The sequence below is a fragment of the Styela clava genome, chromosome 5, assembly GCF_964204865.1.
Source record: "Styela clava chromosome 5, kaStyClav1.hap1.2, whole genome shotgun sequence".
In the NCBI taxonomy this organism is placed as follows: Eukaryota; Metazoa; Chordata; class Ascidiacea; order Stolidobranchia; family Styelidae; genus Styela; species Styela clava.
Window position 1 is genome coordinate 1,765,520 of NC_135254.1, and position 18,485 is coordinate 1,784,004.

Here is an 18,485-nt window from a genome sequence, read left to right on the forward strand (position 1 = left end):
TTTATTTAACATATGTTTTAAAGTAGTTACAGGCACAAAAAGTTGGTTATTGATTTTATGAAAAGCGTTGTTCATTTCGCACAAGCTATCTGTTGGGGCATTGGAACGTCTTAGACCTGGATACTAAATTAAACTCAGGTATATACTTTGCAACGCAAGGGATTCGAATTACTCGCACATACTAGGTTGATCGCACCGCACACCATTCAAAAGTGGCGCTTCTTCGCGGGCCGCACAAGCTTTCTTTTTTGCTCTGATTGGCTGCCAAGATGAGCAGCCGGTGGTAATGGCTGAAATAAATATTTCTTAGGCTGTTTTGGGCATGAATTGTTTTGTTAAACACGATTCGTTATTTTCGTTCGTAATGTTAGCAGGCACAAGAGGATAAAATAATTCGTTATACTGGATCAGACCCGCGGGTCCTAAATCACCCGCCACTGGTCTATTCAATATGCCCGACATACTACTAAGAACACTCCTATTTAACTAAATAAATTTTTGTCTAATTAGTTTGCTAACGCTATAGCATATGTCGTAAAAGATTTATGAGTACGAGTCTCTCGAGCAAAAAAAAATTCGTATTTTAACAATTTCTGAAGATGTTCAATGAATGCCCCATTATATACAGTATTTAGATATACCGAAATGTATCATCGTACAACAATATAAACGCACAGGGTAATAGGGTGCAACAAAATATTCTGTTCTTTAGTTTGTTTTGTATATACTACAGGAAGTGACGTCAAACAAAACACCACACGCGAATATAAACTGCTTTCAACTGCACAAATATAATAAATGAATATATTTTAGATGCTGCGTCATGCGGATGTTTTTATGTTTCATTTTATACAGCACAGATAAAATCGCTGTCTGGTCACTTGCTACGGCCAGTCGCATATTCAGATTCAGATAATTTATTTTTTGTCGTGCAAGAAACATTATGAACACAAACATAGTAAATCAAGGCAAAAGAAAAACAACAACAGACACACAATGTTTCGACTGCAATTAACGAGGAGCCTGTCAGGGGAAAATTTGGAAAACGTAGATCGAATCGAGAGAGTAAGCCAAAAGAGAAAAGTTTAAATAGAAAGTATGAACGTGATCAAGAGAGTCGGGGAAGAAATGATTAAGCTAGAATTAAGTACGATTCAGACAGGAAAAACAGTTTTTGTGGGAAAAGTTCATTCCACATGCATTTTGGGCCATGATGCAAACTCAGTGATAATGGTCATATTCTGTGAGGTCAATAAAGAAAAATGTTGACAAGGCCAATGGCAATATGAGGTGAAAAAAAAAAATAAAAAAAAGTCACGTTTAAGTAAAATGGAGATCCTGGAACGAATGACCAGTTGTAGAACAATCGAGCCACACGAAAAGTGGGGTCATGGGTTGTATACGGTATACTACTATACTTATAAGGGATCTATACCACTTATTGAAGCAGACTAAAAGATACATAGGCATCCAGGAAAAAAATTTTCAAAGCTTGTTTGAATGAATTATAATTCATAATTCGAATGTTATCGGATACAGCATTCCATAATTTAACGCCTGAATATTTTATCGAATTTTGGGTACGTTTGGTTAAAAAATGATTTACGTAATAAGAACTAATGACAGAGGACCGTGCTCTGTAAGAATGTACGCTGCTTTGTTTCAAGAAATAATCGGTGAATGTAACATGGAGTTTTATGTTGTGATGTTGGTGCATCAATTTCAATATCTCAATATATATCTCAATTTCAATATGAATATGGGCTTGGAATAACGAGTGGTGAACCATACGTAAAGTTGATATTGGTATAAAAAGCCCGAGTTTGTACAGTATTCCTACCGACTTAGATAACTTAGCAGCCAGGTTAGGTATATCAATATACCATTTCATTTGACTGTCTAAATATATGCCCAGATATTTATAAGAATTGACTTTTTCTAATGTAGTGTTGTCAATTCGGATTAATAAATTATGATTGGCTTTGTGTTTATTTGGTGAAATAAGCATAGATTTAGATTTATCGATATTTAATGTCAATTTATTAGCCTTCATCCAATTAACCACTTTTACAATTTCAGAGTTCACTCGTGACTGTATAGCTGGTAGAGATTTGCCACTGTCTAGAAGTATAGTGTCATCAAAGAAAGAAGAACGGTGGGTGAGGTCATTTATATAGACCAGGAATAATAACGGACCCAACGACGATCCCTGTGGGACTCCATGAGTCACTGGTATAACTGTGGAGCAGTGGGTTCCTACTTAAACAAATTGGAAGTTCACTAGGAATCGGGATGGATGTTATCCGGCCCAACTGCCTTCTCTCCTTCAATTTTAGAATTTCCACTATCATTTCGGATTCTGTGGCCAAATTCATAAAAGCTGATTTACTGACACGATCACGAAGAAATGATTTGATTTCACACTTGTCATTGGAAAACTTGGCTGCTAAGCTAGATCCAGCAGTTGAGAAATACTTATAGCGGACTCGTTGATTCTAAAAGCGCCTGCCGACCTGTTTTCAGTGAGTGGTTTCGAATCTGGGTGAACTTGATGTCGTACAACTATGGGTGAAAGATGTTTCATATCTGTTTTGCGTATGTATCGTGAACTATATAATGAAAACCCAAAAATATAAAATTGTCGAAGATTACGCCATGCCGGTGTTTATTCTAATTTAGCTGTTATCTGTCTATGTGTACGTACCAGTGACCCAGTAACTCAGAACCGGCACAGCAGGATGGAAACTTTTATTTATCTTAAATTTATCTGCATTATTTAATATATCATGTTTTTCATGAATGTCGCATATCAACTTCAAATTTGTATCCTAAAAAGATCGGGATAGTCGAAAAATGTCTCAAAAATAGATCCTCCTGAAACCAACCAAGAGCTCTAGCCAGAGCTTAAAAGATAAGCAACATATAATACCATCGGATATTTTTACAGATATTTACTTTATACCTAAGTTTTTAGTTGCGTCATCAAACCTTTCTAGAAGCGAACATGGACTTCGTCAGAATTATTTTGTTCATCTCTCTCATCTGTTGCTTGCGTGCGAAGTTAAAAGTTCCGGGTGAGATTTGTGTCAGATAAAAATACTAAATAACTTATCCGTCGTATGGTACCAATAATTGTAAAATATAAGAGCTTTTTAAATCATTTGCAAAATGTCCCACATTGATTGTGTAGCAACATCTATAATTTTGGCACATGATGTCGTTAAATTGAACCAAAAAATATCACGTTTTATTTTGACAGCTGGATTCTGCGCTTCCAAGATCGTGAATGGGAAACTCGTCCAAGTTGGAGATTGTAAGGTAAATTTTTGTTGCTATTTTTTATTATGTGTTTACGTACTTTGTCTCCAAGTAAGGCTTTAGGAAAGCCATTGATATTCCTAGAAATGCTATTTTTAAATGGACTTTCTGAACTGACTGGCCAATTTTAAATCAGACTTTTGCATCTCACGCAACTAATATAATCTAATATAACTTTCGTGTTACAATACCTTCAATAATCAACTGCATTAATTATTTATTACACAGAAAGACGATGGATCTGGTGAGTTCGCCCTACTTTAATATATATATTATGTTTGAAATGTTTTAAAATGCCATACCCTACACACAAATAAAATGTGTTCTTCATTTACAGAAATTGCCAGATTGATCCAGAAGAGTCTTGATGAAAAGAAAAAAGCTGAAAGTAATTTATATTGGAGTTTTCATATTTATAATATGACTATAAAATATGTTACACCCGTCAAAGCATCAGTTTAAATTTACTTAAGCTTCCAAGTATTTAAGCCTGAATTGTCACTGGGTGATTCACCCTCCACCAACCATGTGTCTAAAATTGATAGTTATTATAACATCTGAAACAGACTTCTGTTGTCTCATCGACTTTCGCCATCCAAAAATGATTAGATTACAGTATTTCCAAGTTTCTACTTTAAAAGGAAGATTTATTGAATAAGCAAAGCGACAAAATCTTAATTCCAGATCGTTAAAATATTTTCTGAAATTTCATTATAAAATATTCAATGACAACAATAATGTTGTTTTCAGTTAAATGTGACTTCAAATACGATTCCAAATGCTACAAAGCATTTGTGTATGTTACACAGAATGTCACCTTCAATGACGCTCAATCAATCTGCAAATCAATGAATAACGGAAAACCAGCGAACATTTACGACCTCGCGCATTACAAGTGGCTGCTCCCTCATCTTCGCTTACTGATACCTGCGGAATGGATTGCCATCTGGACTGGGATGGAGTATAAGGTCAGTTAATAAAACGCAATCTCAGTAGAGTTTGACTTATATTTGTAAACTTCATCGGGTCAAAGGTTGGCTCAAAGTTTGTCTTCAATAAAATTACTAAATAATGGGCAGGTTAACGATGCCTCGTGGTTTATCAATGGATTGGATATTTAGAAAAACGCAATATGATTTTTCTATGATGACTACCAATATGTCAGTTGCAGACAGACTTTGAAGCCGTACATTTAATTGTTACAGAACAATCAGCTTCTGCTATCAAATGGAGGACCAATTACCATAGCAACTGAAGTGTGGTATCCTGATTATCCGATATCCGCTGTATCGAGAACAAATGTTCCTGTTTTGGTCGATATGGATCCAGAGTATGCATCTCAGGGAATGGTCAATTATCCACCATCTTCGTCATTCCACGGTGTCATCTGTGAAATATAAAACCAGCTAAAAACCTGACAGAACCTTGTTGACGGACAGAATGATGTAAACGACAAGGAGTTCTCATTTTTTATTACTTATATTATTCTTTTACTATTATTAACCGTATAACCCAGAGGTGGGCAACTTCTCTAGTTGGCGGGCCAGATGTGGAAAAATGAAGTACTCGGCGGGCCGGATTATTACAAAAAATACTTCGGTATCCAATCTTTATTAAATGCTCAACATTCTCAGTCAACTTTACGTTTCTTGGGGTATTCTATGGTTAATGAAACTTAATGTAGAATCTGATTTCTAAAATCTATTTATATTTAAAATCTAAATATAAATATAACTAATAACAGTAGTGAGGAATGTTTACAACGCTCTCTGCTTTGACCTTATATTGTTTGTTTAACAAGTGTGGTAACGCAATTGTTTGTTCACAAAGGCAATTGTTTATTTCACCAGCTCGCACTGACAGTGCGGTGAGAGTAGAGCGATTGGCAACTTTCATGAATGATGCGTCGGACCACATCACAGAGTGTGGCTGGATACAGTCAGCGGGCCGGACAAAATCGCGTCGCGGGCCGTACGCGGCCCGCGGGCCGTATGTTGCCCACCCCTGGTATAACCCATGCCGTGAATTGATCTCCTTGTCTGTTGAAACTTTTTGCTCAGAAAATAAAATCCATAGCTGTCTCCATGTGATTTTCGTATATAACCGAAAATAATATTATATATTGATTCGATCATTTGTGAGTTTGTTATTATTTTGTCAATTTATGGATTCCACCAGAAAATGAATAGAAACGTAAAATAGAAAATTAGTCATGCGTGTAAAATGACCACGCCTACCATATCTTGGGTTAGGACAGGTATATTAATGAGAGAACCTTTAAAACAAAGTTAGTTCAGTAGTGGTTCGATAATTAGGTGATTGGTTTGAGACCCAAATCAGGCAAATAAAATTCAGCTGCGTTAGGAGACTCATGAATATGACTTTGAATAATTATACTTTATAGAGATCAAATAAAAAGTTACTCAGCAAAATTTTACCAAAACTTGTTAAATGTGACTCAGCATTATTTGAACAGCTAGAAAGCACACTTAGGACTCTAGTTTCTGAATCAGCGATTTCCAACCGAGGCCCGCGACTCCCACAAGGGGGCCTCAGAGCAATTGGAGAGAGGTCACAATGCTAGGCGCAAAACGTTAATCGGCAAAATTCATCAAAGCTTGTAAAACGTGACTCAGCGTAATTTGAACAACTGGAAACCACTGTTAGATGTAAAAGATGCTGAAATGCCCGTCGCGAGTCAGGTCATTTCACAAGTCATCCGAGTCAATCGCTGAGTTAAATTCCACTGTCGTTAGTAGATGCCGATTCTGAGTCATTCCATGCAATCTTTCTATAACAGTGTTTCTCAAACAGTGGAACGCGCCCCAAAAAAGGGTAGCGTAAACGTAGCATTTTTTGAAGGAGCGTGCAGTTAATTAAAATCGTGGTTAGATATGATTTTTTTGCCTTATTTGGGATAATTCAGTTTCTTTATTGTGAAAAATTTGCAGAGATAAATACTGTTATTTTTATTATATGTTATATTGCTTTCGCCTTACTATCTGTTATATGCAGCTTACTTGTTGTTATCTATTATTCTTGAGGTAGGGTGCGAGACTTGACCTAAATAAGGGGGCAGGGGCTTTATAACAAGATATAACAAGATATTTACTCAAAATGCCTAGTTTCTCAACCCGATCACATTGGTTGGTAAAACTTTACTTACTAGCGAACTTGTACAACCCCGCCTCCCCCCCCCCTCCCAAAAAAAATTGAAAATTAAAATAAAACGTATAAAATAAATTTAGGAATACGTTTTATTTTCATTTTTTTTATCTCGAAATATTGCACTGGATTTAATGATCTACAATTTTGTTTAAAATAGACGAAAATCTTTTCGATATAGTATTCGATGCTCATCTTATTATATCCAGGACAAGGGGTGGGAATTGGGAGAATTATCTGAAGACGGAAGCAAGGTCGAGTTCTGGTTGCGGTTAAAGGTCAATGATAAGGATTTCAGTCGAACTTCACAAAACGAGGGAATCGGTTTTTCAACTTAGTCAAAATGAAGTTTCGGATTACAAAGGCTTGGAAAAAAATCATACTTGATTTGAATTTATATTACTTTAAGATTTCTTTGCATCCGCCAGTTTATTGCGCTGTTTCACACGAAGGATAGGATTTACATATTTATCCCGGGGAAGAGGAAAGCCGATAAGACGGGTTAACAATATGGCGAATCACGGCCTCTCGCCCGGTTACCATTCCATGTCGCGTATGGGATTAGTTAGCCAGGTATTCGTTTCAGATACATGGACTTGAACAGAAATCGGAATAAAATTGTATTAATTAGTTTGAACGGAGCCGCGAATGCTGGTTTAGTGAAACAAATGACACAGCCACGTAGACGCATAATATTCGGGTTAGAACCTCGAAAATAGAACCGTCAGATTGGTCGGTGTTTCTTCGCACGAAAGTAAGGCAGTCTCGGAAGTAAGGAAGAATCCACAGCCGGGAAGGGCCTTCAACCCCGGATCAAACACAACAAAGGTTGTAGGCAAATAACAGTTGTTGGCGCCAGGAAGACTCATGGTTATCGATTGCAAAAAGATGTTTCGATTGTTCGTTTTTTAACAGTTATCGAAGATGTTCAATGAATGCTTCTTTGTAAACAGTATGTAGATATACCACAATGTATTGTCGTGCGAGAGAACATACTAAACGCACAGGGTAATTGGGTGCAACAAAAATATTCTGTTCTTCAGTTTGTTTTAAATATACCACAGGAAGTGACCTCAAACAAAACTCAACACGCGAATATAAACTTCTTCCAACTGCATAAATATAATAAGTGAATGAAGTTTGGATGCTGCGTCATGCGGATGTTTTTATGTTTCATTTTGTACTTACAGCACGGATACCATGACTGTCTGATCTCTTGCTTCGCCAGTCGCATATAGCGGACTCGTTGATTCTACAAGAGCCTGTCGACCTGTTTTCAGTGAGTGGTTTGGAATTCGGGGGGGGGGGGGGGGGGAATTTATGTCGCATAACAATTACCAACTTTCATACAATTCAACGAAACGTGACGACTGCTGCCAGAATCCCGTTTTACCTTGCTGTGAGGGGACGCTGCGGTGTTGCTGTGCATTCGCATGTGGTTTGACGGTAGATGATCTGGAGGATCGTTTTTTCGTTAAATCCAAATACTGTGATAAAGTAGGTTTGCCGTAATATGTCAATGTTTGAGTTTAAAGGAACACTGTAGGTTAGTTTGACACGATGTCCAGTCCTTTGATAGTACTGCAGTACGGGTGCACCACTACGGTACCGGTACTCAATCAACCTGCAAACAGACCGTGGTACCATACCTGCAACATAATTTGTTGACTTTTGGAAGCAATTGGCAGGTCATGCATTTCTGCCTTTGTCTGCGTGCTATGGGTAAATTAGACAAACATGACTTTTCAAAGCTGGTACGAATAGCAACCGCGCTAACTCTGTAAACGGTGGGGTAAGGCGAGCGTCCCCTCAAATATCAATGAAAAAGTTGCTGGCAGCATCGGTCAAAGGTCATGAAAGTTGGTATTGATAAATGTAGCATATGAACACCCTATCTAATTGTTGAAGATTACGCCATGCTCATGTTGACATCTAATCAAGCTGTGATCAGTTTATGACTGTGTACCCGTGATCACTGTTTTAAGTTAGAACAGCTAGATATGAACTTTAATTTATCTGCATTTTTTAATAATGGGTTGTGCAACCTTCGATACAAAAGTATAAATACAAATAAACGGATGAAACCACGCACCGTACCTTTATTTAACATCGGCTTCAAAGTGGTTACAGGCACAAATAGTTGGTTATTGATTTTATCACATCGTTGTTTGTTTCGCACATGCAAGTTATTAGGGCATTGGAACGTCCTAAGCATGGATATTAAATTGGACTCAGGTATAGACTTTGCAACGCAAGGGATTGGAATTACTCGCACATACTAGATTAAATTAAAATCTCGTTTCGCAGGCCGCACACCATTCAAAAGTGGCGCTTCTCCGCGGGACGCAGTGGCGTAGCATCCACCCTCGCAACCCCATCGGCAAAATTGCGAAGGCTGTCAGAATGATGTCGAAAACAAAACCTCTCAGTTGCGCACAGAAACGCAGAAAAGGGCACATGAGGATGCACGTATGAAAAAAAATTAAAGTAACCAGGATAAACAGCAATTTTAGGTTACTATTGCCTTTTAATAGCGACATGTTGTGCTTTTTGACGGAATAAAAAAAGCGTTGTTTTAGCTTTTTTCCAAGAGTTTTTAGGGTCATTTCCACGACATATTTTTGCGGGGGGGGGGCCCACGAGAGTCTTGCAACGCCACTGGCGGGACTCACACGTTTTTCTTTTTTACACTGATTGGCTGCTGAGATGAGCAGTCGGCAGTAATGGCTGACATAAATATTTCAAAGGCAAAAGTGGGCGGTAAAACACTTCGTTAGACCGGATCCCTCTTGCGGTTCGCAATTTCGACGCCCTAGTCTATTCAATATGCCCGACATACAACTAAGAACACTCAAAGTTAACGAATAAATTATTTGTCTCGTTAGTCTGCGAACGCTATACCATATGTAAAAGATTTATCAGTACGGGTTTCTCAAGCAAAAAAAAAACGTTTTTTCAAAAATTTTTGAAGATGTTCAATGAATGCCATTTTATATGCAGTATGTAGATATACCACAGTGTATTGTCGTACAACAGAATATACTAAACGCACAGGGTAATAGGGTGCAACAAGAATATTCTGTTCTTTAGTTTGTTTTATATATACCACAGGAAGTGACGTCTAACTAAACACCATACGGGAATAAAAACTGCTTTCAACTGCACAAATAAAATAAGTGAATGCAGTTTGAATGCTGCGTCATGCGGGTGTTTTTATGTTTCATTTTGTACTTACAAGCACGGATAACATCAATGTCTGTTCACTTGCTACGGCCAGTCGCATATAGCGGACTCGTTGATTCTGTAAGCGCCTGCCGACCTGTTTTCAGTGTTTGGTTTGGAATCTGAGTGAACTTGATGTCGTACAATAATGGTTGATAGGCGTTGCATATCTGCTTTGCGTATGTATCGTGAACTATAGCATGAATACCCCAAAATATATAATTGTCGAAGATTATGCCATGATGGTGTTTACGACTAATTTAGCTGTTATCTGTCTATTTGTACGTAACTGTGTGCCAGTGATTACTGTTCTAACTTAGAACAGGCACAACTGAATGGGAATTTTATTTACTTTTAATTTATTTGCATTATTTAATATATAATGTTTTTCATGAATGTTGCATATCTGTTTTGAATTTGTATATTAAAAAGATCAGGAAAGTCGAAAAAGGTCTAAAAATACATCATCCTGAAACCAACGAAGAGCTTATAAAATAAGCAACTTATAATACCTTCGGATATTTTTACAGATATTTAGTTTATAGCTAAGCATTTAGTTGCGTCATCAAAGCTTTCTGGTAGCAAACATGGACTTTGTCAAAATTATTCTGTTTATCTCTCTCATCTGTGGCTTGGTTGGGGAGCCCAAAGTACCAGGTAAGGTTTGCTTCTAATACAATTACTTGGTTGATTTTAAAATACTGAATTGCAGGCAATCTTCGTCTAAATCCGGTACCAAGAATTCTAAAATATAAGAGTGTAGCAACGCCTATAATTTTGGAACAAGGTATCGTTGAATTGATCCTAAAAACATCCCATTTTGACAGCTGGATTCTGCGTTTCCAAGATCGTGAATTGGAAACTCGTACAAGTTGGAGATTGCAAGGTGAAGTCAAGTTACTATTATCATCAGGTGTTTTCACTGTTTGACTCTAAGCTGGGCTTTGGTTGACAGTCACTTTATGTATGGAGTTACTTTGTCTCCAAGCAATGCTTTAGGAAAGAGACCATTGGTACTGTTAGGGCTAATATTTTTGTAAGAACTCAATACTTTTTGGTTAAATTTCCAACCCAATTTTCAATCCGACTTCTGCATCTCACGCAACTAATATAATTTAAAACAACTTACGTATTATATTCTCTTTAGTAATCAACTGCTTTTTTTTATTTATTTCACAGAGAGACGATGGATCTGGTGAGTTCGCCCTACGTCATGATATATATTATGTTTGAAAATACCTTTGTCACCGTAAACGTATGACAGACTTTTGAGTCATAATTACGCTATAGTAAGTGGTGCAAAAATATTCTCGGCGTGTGAGATAGTTAAAGTATAAAGCGGTTACAAAGTTATTAGGGTCGTCGATGAAAAAAAACTATGGACCTATAATATGATGGGAACTGATTGAAAACGCCATACCCTACACACAAATAAAATATGTCATTGTTTTGCAGATATCGTCAGATTGATCAAGAAGAGTCTTGATGAAAAGAAAAAAGCTGAAAGTAATTTATATTTGAATTTAAAGATTTATAATTTGACGATAAAATATGCCACACCGTCAAAGCATGAGTATTTAATTTTATGACCCTAGTCCGTTACAACTTTGCCCACCAACCGTGTATATTAACTTGATAGCTATTATGATGCCTGAAAAAGATTTGTTTGCTTTATTTACGTTCCGTCATATCAACTTTCCTCTCTCCAAAATTAGTAGATTACAGTATTTCCAAAATTTCTATTTCGAAATGAAGAAATACGACAAAATTTAAATCCCATATCGTTAAAAAATTCTGAAATTTTAATATAAAAGATTCAATGACAACAATATTGTTGCTTTCAGTTAAATGTGACGTCATATATAAGTCAAAATGCTTCCGAATAGTAGTGTATGGCCGAAACAATGTCACCTTCAACGATGGTAAATCAATCTGCAAATCAATGAACAACGGAAAACCCGCGAATATTTACGACATAGCGGATTACAAGTCACTTCGCACTCATCTTCGCTCAATGATCCCTGCTGGTAGGTCATGGGTTGAAATCTGGACTGGGATGCAGTATAAGGTCAGTTCAATAGATCACAACCTCAGCAGAGTTTGATTCATTTTTGTAAACTTCACCGTGTCCATGGTTGGCTCAAAGCTTGTCTTTAATAAAATTACCAAATATTAAGCATATGATCAACGATGCCTTATGATTTATTAAGAGATTTGATAATTAGAAAAACCCAATATATAGTATATAATTTCAAATATATTGTGACGTCATAGACGAACCGTGCGATAAATATCTGGTATTTGCCGAATATTTTATAATTTGTGATATTTCCAGTAATGTCTGGTTTCCACTCATTTTCATGTAGTTCTTAAAAACACATCACTTGCCATACTTCGTCTATGATGCCTCTTTTTACTATAAAACTCGTTACTAAAAGCAAGTATTTCCATTCTTCAACTAATTAATACGTCAGTTGCATTAACCTGTCGAGCAACAGAATATGAAACCGTTAATTCAATTGTTACAGAACAATCAGCTTTTGCTGTCAAGTGGAGAGCCAATCACTATAGCAACAGAAGTGTGGTATTCTGGTTATCCAACACCCGATGCATCGCTGACAAATGTTGTTGTTGATGTCAATAAAGATCCAGAGTCTGCAACTCAGGGTATGTACAATGAGCAACCATCCTGGACACGTCACGGTGTCATCTGTGAAATATAAAACCAGCTCAAAACCTGAAAGAACTTCGTTGACGGACTGAATGATATAAACGACAAAGAGTTCTAACTTTTTATTACTTACTTATATTATTCCTTTACTATTATTAACCGTATAACCCATGCTTTGAATTAGTCGCCTTGTCTATTGGAACTTTTTGCTCAGAAAATAAAATTCATAGCTGTCTCCTTGTGATTTCTGTATACAACCAAACAGGATAATAAATATTGATTCGATCATTTGTGAGTTTGTTATTATTTTGTCAATTTATGAGAATCCACCAGAAAAGGAAATGAACCGCAAAATAGATTATTACTCAAGCGTGAAAGATGACCACGCCCACCATACTACGGATATCTGGGGTTAGGATAGGTATATTGGAGAGAGGACCTCTGAAACAATCTTAGTTCAGTAGTAGTTTGATAATTAGGTGCTTTTCTTTGCCCACATTAGACAAATGAAAATGAACTGCGCTAGGAGGCTCATAAATATGGCTAGGCATAATCATTCTTTATAAGATTCAAACAAAACGTTATTCAGCAAAATTCTACCAAAGCTAGTGAAATGTGACTCAGCATAATTTAAACATCTAGAAAGCACACTCACGTAGAAGTCTATAAACAAGTGGTTCCTGACTTTTTATGGCTCGTGGCATACTTCCGGAGGCATTTAGCACTCATGGTCCCCTGTTCATAATATCTGTGTAATTTTGATTGGTAGATTCCAAATCCGATTATGTTCAAATAGTTCATGCTCAACAAAGTGAAAAACACCCCGTGAAAAAACCATATCAAGCAATGAAACTAGGAAGAACGGGAAGTTTTCTAGTCGAGAAAAAAGTAAAATCAGTTTTGCGCCTAGCAATGTGGACCCCTTCAACTGCTCCGTGACCCTTGGGACCAGTTCATCTAAACCAGGGGTGACGAACCCATTTGCTATCGCAGGCCACTTTTTAGTTACCGCTGAGTAGGCGGGCCGCACAACTTTTTTTTGTCATATTACGATCGCCGATGAGCCCGCGTCGCACTAAGCGTTAGGAATGCGCTAGCTAACATACCTCTGCGTGGGTTCGGAGGGATAAATATGTAAATCCTATCATATGATACCCATTGAAACGAAAAAAAAAAATCATTAACAAAATCAATCGAAAGTAATAAAACCCATGTATCCATACAGCTGAATATATTTAATGTTATATTGCAGCATAAAATAGAAAACAAATAAAGAAACATTTAATGCTTTTTGTCTTAGTGAGATTTTTGGTATTCTTTCTTTTTTACTAATCGTTGACGATGGAATTGACGAAGGACGAATTGACGATGTGGAAACTCTCAACTGCAGACCAAGATTTTCATCTGCCAGCCTTGACCTGTATCGACTTTTTGTATAATTCATTTTAGAAAAAAATTGTTCGCGTAAATAGGTGCTTCCGAAAACAGATGATCATTTAAGAGCGCTAGCTCTCAAGTTTGGAAACTCTTTCTTTTATATAATAACACGATAAAATTCAAGCTCCAGCTTCTTGCTTTTGATATCCGTAAATCTAGCATTGAAGCTTTCCAAGAGACTGGAATATTCCAAAGCATATTGGGTACAAGAAGTTGGATTGTGTTTTTTTAACGTGGGAAAATGCGTGCAATTGTTAGCTTTCAATTGATTATACCAGAGATCAAGCATCGACGTAAAAGACTTGATCTTGGAATACATTGAGTGCAATAGTTGATCTGGTCCTTGGAGTTGCACGTTAAAGTCGTTCAAATGCTTTGTGATATCTACCATAAATCCCAAGTCGCACAACCAGTTTTCATCTTCCACCACAGTCAACAGACATTTCTCCAAATTTCGAAACTCAACAATTTTTGGTAAAAGAGAATGAAAGCGCGCTAACATATTCCCACAACTCGTCCAACGAACAGCACAGAAATAAAGAAGATCATCATAATCAGCGTCAAAGTCTTTGAGAACTTGCTTGAAAATGCGGTTGTTGAGGTCTCTTTAATATAATTTATGCAGTCAGTTACCACAGAAACAACATGGTCAAACCTCACAGATTTTGCGCAAAGGCTTTTCTGGTGAATTATACAGTGACAAAATACCACTTTATCATGGCTAATTCCTCTTGCATCCATTTCTTTCCTCAACAGTGCTACCATCCCTTTATGTCTTCCGACCATAGCTGGTGCGCCATCAGTAGCAACACTACTGAGTTTATCTAACGGCAGATTGAACTTCATTAGGGCTTGAAGCAGCTTTTGAATCACGTCTTCGCCACGAGTAGTTTTGTGCATTGATTCTAGAGATAGCAAGTTTTCATCAATTTGAAAATCCGCTGCAACTCCCCGAAAAAATATTGCCAACTGTGCGGTATTCTTGATGTCCGTTGTTTCATCGAGACAGACGGAGAAGTTTCCGTATTTCTCTGCTCTTTTTTTTTGAGATTATCTTCAATATCTTGACCCATTTCTTTTATGCGGTCACAAACAGTAGGCCGAGACAAACTCAGCCTCTGATACAAATGAACCGACTTTGGAGCCAACTTTTCAGCTGCTTTTACGAGTATTTCCTTGACCCATCCCCCATTGTCATAAGGCTTAAGCTTTTTAGCGATCAATTCCGATACTTCGTAGCTCAAAGTGAGCACGTCTTCATTCGTGCTACAAAAGGAAGTCATTACACGTTTTTGCGCATACAAATTTCTCTGAAGTTCTTCTATCATACTTTTTCTGATATCCCCATCCAAATTTTTCAACTCAGAATGTTTGGTCTCGTAGTGACGTTTTAAATTTTCTTTTTTCATAACTGCGAGCGAACTTTCGCACTTTAGGCAAAAAGGTTTCCTCCCCTCTTTTATAAAGAAAAACATAATTGTCCATTCTTTATGGCGCTCCTCTTTTCTTTGCGAGGTTCATAAAAGTTATGATTTTACGCGAAGCATACAATAAATCTCCTGAATGCTTCGCGGGCCGCATGGATGTTTCTCGCGGGCCGCAGGTTCGTCACCTCTGATCTAAACCCTGATTTGCATGTCTAGTCGCGGGTCAGAGGTCAAGTCGATCATTAGTACTTGTTTCCACAAGAGTTAGTTTAGTATGAATTCGAGTCAATTCATTAAGTTGACTCGTGCATGAATGTAAACTCGAATCAAGTCAATAAGATAAAACCAGGTTTCAGTGCATTCATTATCAAGTTGCTTGTTGAATTGCTTGTTTGAAAAGCGAGCATGTATTTATCATTTAGTGCGTTTACATGGTAACGATTATCGTGCCAAAACCGTATTTTGAGTGAATCGTGTTCATGTAAACACATTGGTTCGATGGCCAATCATGACTCAGCGTGTTTGCATTGTGATATTCCAGCACGATTGCACAGGGTAGATTAGACAAAATATATAATCGAGATGTCAGATGGAGCCAAATAGAATACGGAAGCAGATGACGAATACAAATAGAGATGAGATCGAGAAAGAGGTTTTCTAAAGAAAACAAAATACACTATAAATACTATGAAATTGCCGCAAAAATAACCAACATGCAATCAAATTATATCGCTTACCGACTGTTTTTAGCCAAGGTCAACAATATATCGAATCTTTTATGTAACTGCAGAACACTGAAATAAACATGAACAAATAAGAACTACAGTAACAGTACTGAACCCTAACAACATTGATTGTGGCAATACCTACAGAAAACTCACCAATAATATTTCACAAAACAATCAAAACGCAGGACAGATTCACTAATTGCAGTTCAATAATCCAGAGTTCAATGCAGCTAATTTTAAACTATTAGCAAGTTAAATAAGCATGAAACAAAGGAAATCATAATTAGCCCACTATATTTAATATGATACAGCTTTTCTCAATGCCAAATCGCCATAGAAGTAACGCATTGCAACAGCAAACTAGCTGTGCACATTTACAATTTCGGCCCTAACGCGAGGCGATACAATAACGATGTAAACACGCAAATTGCAGTAGACAGAAACCTTCTCGGCTCGGTCTACAGATATTAAAGAAACACATCAAATGCGAGTAATGAAAGGAGACGTTTGCGACGTTGACAAACGAAAAGATGCAAACGTGTCAGCAATAAAGAAATGGACACTACCAGCGCTGGAGATCTAACAGGAAGATTAGCAAGTGTCGTGAGTATATACAGAATAATTTGATTGATGTACCGAACAGAAGGCTCACGTCCGCACGTAAAAATTTCTTCAAGGTAGCTTTCTAAAAAATGTAATTTGCAGGCCTGAACACTACTCTCAGGCGCTATTCTTGTTCAGTTTTAACAGCGGCAAAAATAATTGGGATGGGTGAGTTTGAGGTATTTGTGTCTCGTTTTGCACATTATCTTCAGGTGCGGATGATACGTGAGGAGTTCGGTATTTATTTTAGCCAACGATTTGTTATTTTCAGCGCAAATTTATATCCACAAAAACTATAGTCATAATATCAGCAGGCACAAGTGGGCCGGATGAAACACTTCGTTTGGCCGGATACGGCACGCGGGTCGTAGTTTACGCGGGTTGTAGTTTACCCGCCTCTGATCTATTAAATATGCCCGACATGCAACTAAGAACACTCACAGTTAGCGAATAAAGTTTTTGTCTTGGTAGTTTGCAAACTCTAAAGCATATGTTGTAAAATATTTAGGAGTACGAGTCTCTCATCCAAAAAAAATCATCTCATTTTGTAACGATTTTTAAAGATGTTGATGAATGCCATTTTATATACAGTATGTAGATATACCATAATGTATTGCCGAACAAAAGAACATACTAACGCACAGGGTAATAGGGTACAACAAGAATATTCTGTTCTTTAGTTTGTTTTATATATACCACAGGAAGTGACGTCAAACAAAACACCACACGCGAATATAAACTGCTTTCAACTGCACAAATATATTAAGTGAATTAAGTTTGTTTGCTGCGTTATGCGGATGTGTTTATGTTTCATTTTTTAGAAACAGCACCGATGTTAACGCTGCCTAATTACTTGCTACAGCCAGTCGTATATAACGAACTCGTTGGTTCTACAAGCGACTGTCGACCTGCTGAACTCGATGTCGTACAACAATTACCAACTTTTATAGGATTCAACGGAGCGTGACGACTACTGCCAGAACCAATTTTCACCTTGCTTTGAGGGGACGCTGCGATGTTGCTCTGCATTCGCATGTGGTTGTACGGTAGATGATCTGAGAGATAGTTTTTTCGTTGAGTCCAAATACTGTATTAAAGTAGGTTTGCCGTAATATGTCAGTGTTTGAGTTTAAATGTACTCTATAGACTAGTTTGATATGATATCCGGTTTTCAGATGGTACTGCAATGCGGGTGCACTACGTTACCGGTACTCAACCCAACCTGCAACATAATTCGTTAACTTTTCGAAGCAATAGGCAGGTAATGCATTTCTGCCTTTGTCTGCGTGCTATGGGTAAATTTGACAAACATCATGAAATTTCAAAATAAATCGAGCTCCCCCTCAAATATCAGTGAAAACGTTGTTGACAGCATCGGTCAAAGATCATGAAAGTTGGTAATAGTTGATAGATGTAGCATATGGACGCCCTATATAATTGTTGAAGTTTACGCAAGGTGGGCCAAATACGAATAACTGGGTGAAACCACGGGCCCCACCTTTATTTAACACATGCTTTAAAGTGGTTTCAGGCACAAAAAGTTGGTTATTGATTTTATGAAAAGCGTTGTTCGTTTTGCAAAAGCTATCCGTTGGGGCATTGGAACGTCTTAGGCATGAATATTAAATTGGACGCAAGTATAGACTCTGCAACGCAGGGGGTTTAAATTACTCGCACATACTAGATTAAATTGAAAATTTGTTTCGCAGGCCGCACACCATTCAAAAGTGGCGCTTCTCCGCGGGACGGACAAGTTTTTCTTTTTTGCACTGATTGGCTGCCAAGATGAGCAGCCGGTGGTAATGGCTGACGTAAATATTTCGTAGATTGTTTTGGGCATGAATTGTTTTGTTAAACACGATTCGTTATTTTTCGTTCGTAATGTTAGCAGGCACAAGAGGATATAACACTTCG

The 18,485-nt window shown here is 37.4% G+C and overlaps 2 protein-coding genes and 1 long non-coding RNA gene across 3 annotated transcripts; 2 read left to right on the forward strand and 1 right to left on the reverse strand.

The window, feature by feature from the left end:
* The first annotated feature begins 3,610 nt into the window (after nt 1–3,610).
* Nucleotides 3,611–5,391, forward strand: LOC144422668 (uncharacterized). Its single transcript, XM_078112334.1, has 3 exons — nt 3,611–3,706; nt 4,069–4,286; nt 4,524–5,391. Exons 1-3 carry the CDS (start codon nt 3,637–3,639, stop codon nt 4,716–4,718), a joined length of 483 nt encoding a protein of 160 aa, XP_077968460.1. The 5' UTR covers nt 3,611–3,636; the 3' UTR covers nt 4,719–5,391.
* A 3,498-nt stretch (nt 5,392–8,889) lies between these two features.
* LOC144422806 (uncharacterized) lies at nt 8,890–12,428 on the forward strand. Its single transcript, XM_078112653.1, has 5 exons — nt 8,890–8,952; nt 10,885–10,900; nt 11,161–11,211; nt 11,550–11,773; nt 12,234–12,428. Exons 1-5 carry the CDS (start codon nt 8,890–8,892, stop codon nt 12,426–12,428), a joined length of 549 nt encoding a protein of 182 aa, XP_077968779.1.
* Nucleotides 12,429–15,630: 3,202 nt separating this feature from the next.
* Nucleotides 15,631–16,515, reverse strand: LOC144423064 (uncharacterized). Its single transcript, XR_013475557.1, has 3 exons — nt 16,122–16,515; nt 15,978–16,034; nt 15,631–15,897 (listed from the first exon to the last, which is right to left on the reverse strand). It is a non-coding gene; the product is annotated as an uncharacterized LOC144423064 (long non-coding RNA).
* Nucleotides 16,516–18,485: the final 1,970 nt, after the last annotated feature.

Bases quoted from the DNA above. Each gene is read 5' to 3' on its own strand.
- LOC144422806 (XM_078112653.1), top strand. From the start codon at position 8,890: ATGTCGAAAACAAAACCTCTCAGTTGCGCACAGAAACGCAGAAAAGGG. The intron at 11,212-11,549 runs GTAATTTATATT...TGTTGCTTTCAG, and splicing joins TGAAAAGAAAAAAGCTGAAA to TTAAATGTGACGTCATATAT. The intron at 11,774-12,233 runs GTCAGTTCAATA...CAATTGTTACAG, and splicing joins GGACTGGGATGCAGTATAAG to AACAATCAGCTTTTGCTGTC.
- LOC144422668 (XM_078112334.1), top strand. From the start codon at position 3,637: ATGTGTTCTTCATTTACAGAAATTGCCAGATTGATCCAGAAGAGTCTT. The intron at 3,707-4,068 runs GTAATTTATATT...TGTTGTTTTCAG, and splicing joins TGAAAAGAAAAAAGCTGAAA to TTAAATGTGACTTCAAATAC. The intron at 4,287-4,523 runs GTCAGTTAATAA...TAATTGTTACAG, and splicing joins GGACTGGGATGGAGTATAAG to AACAATCAGCTTCTGCTATC.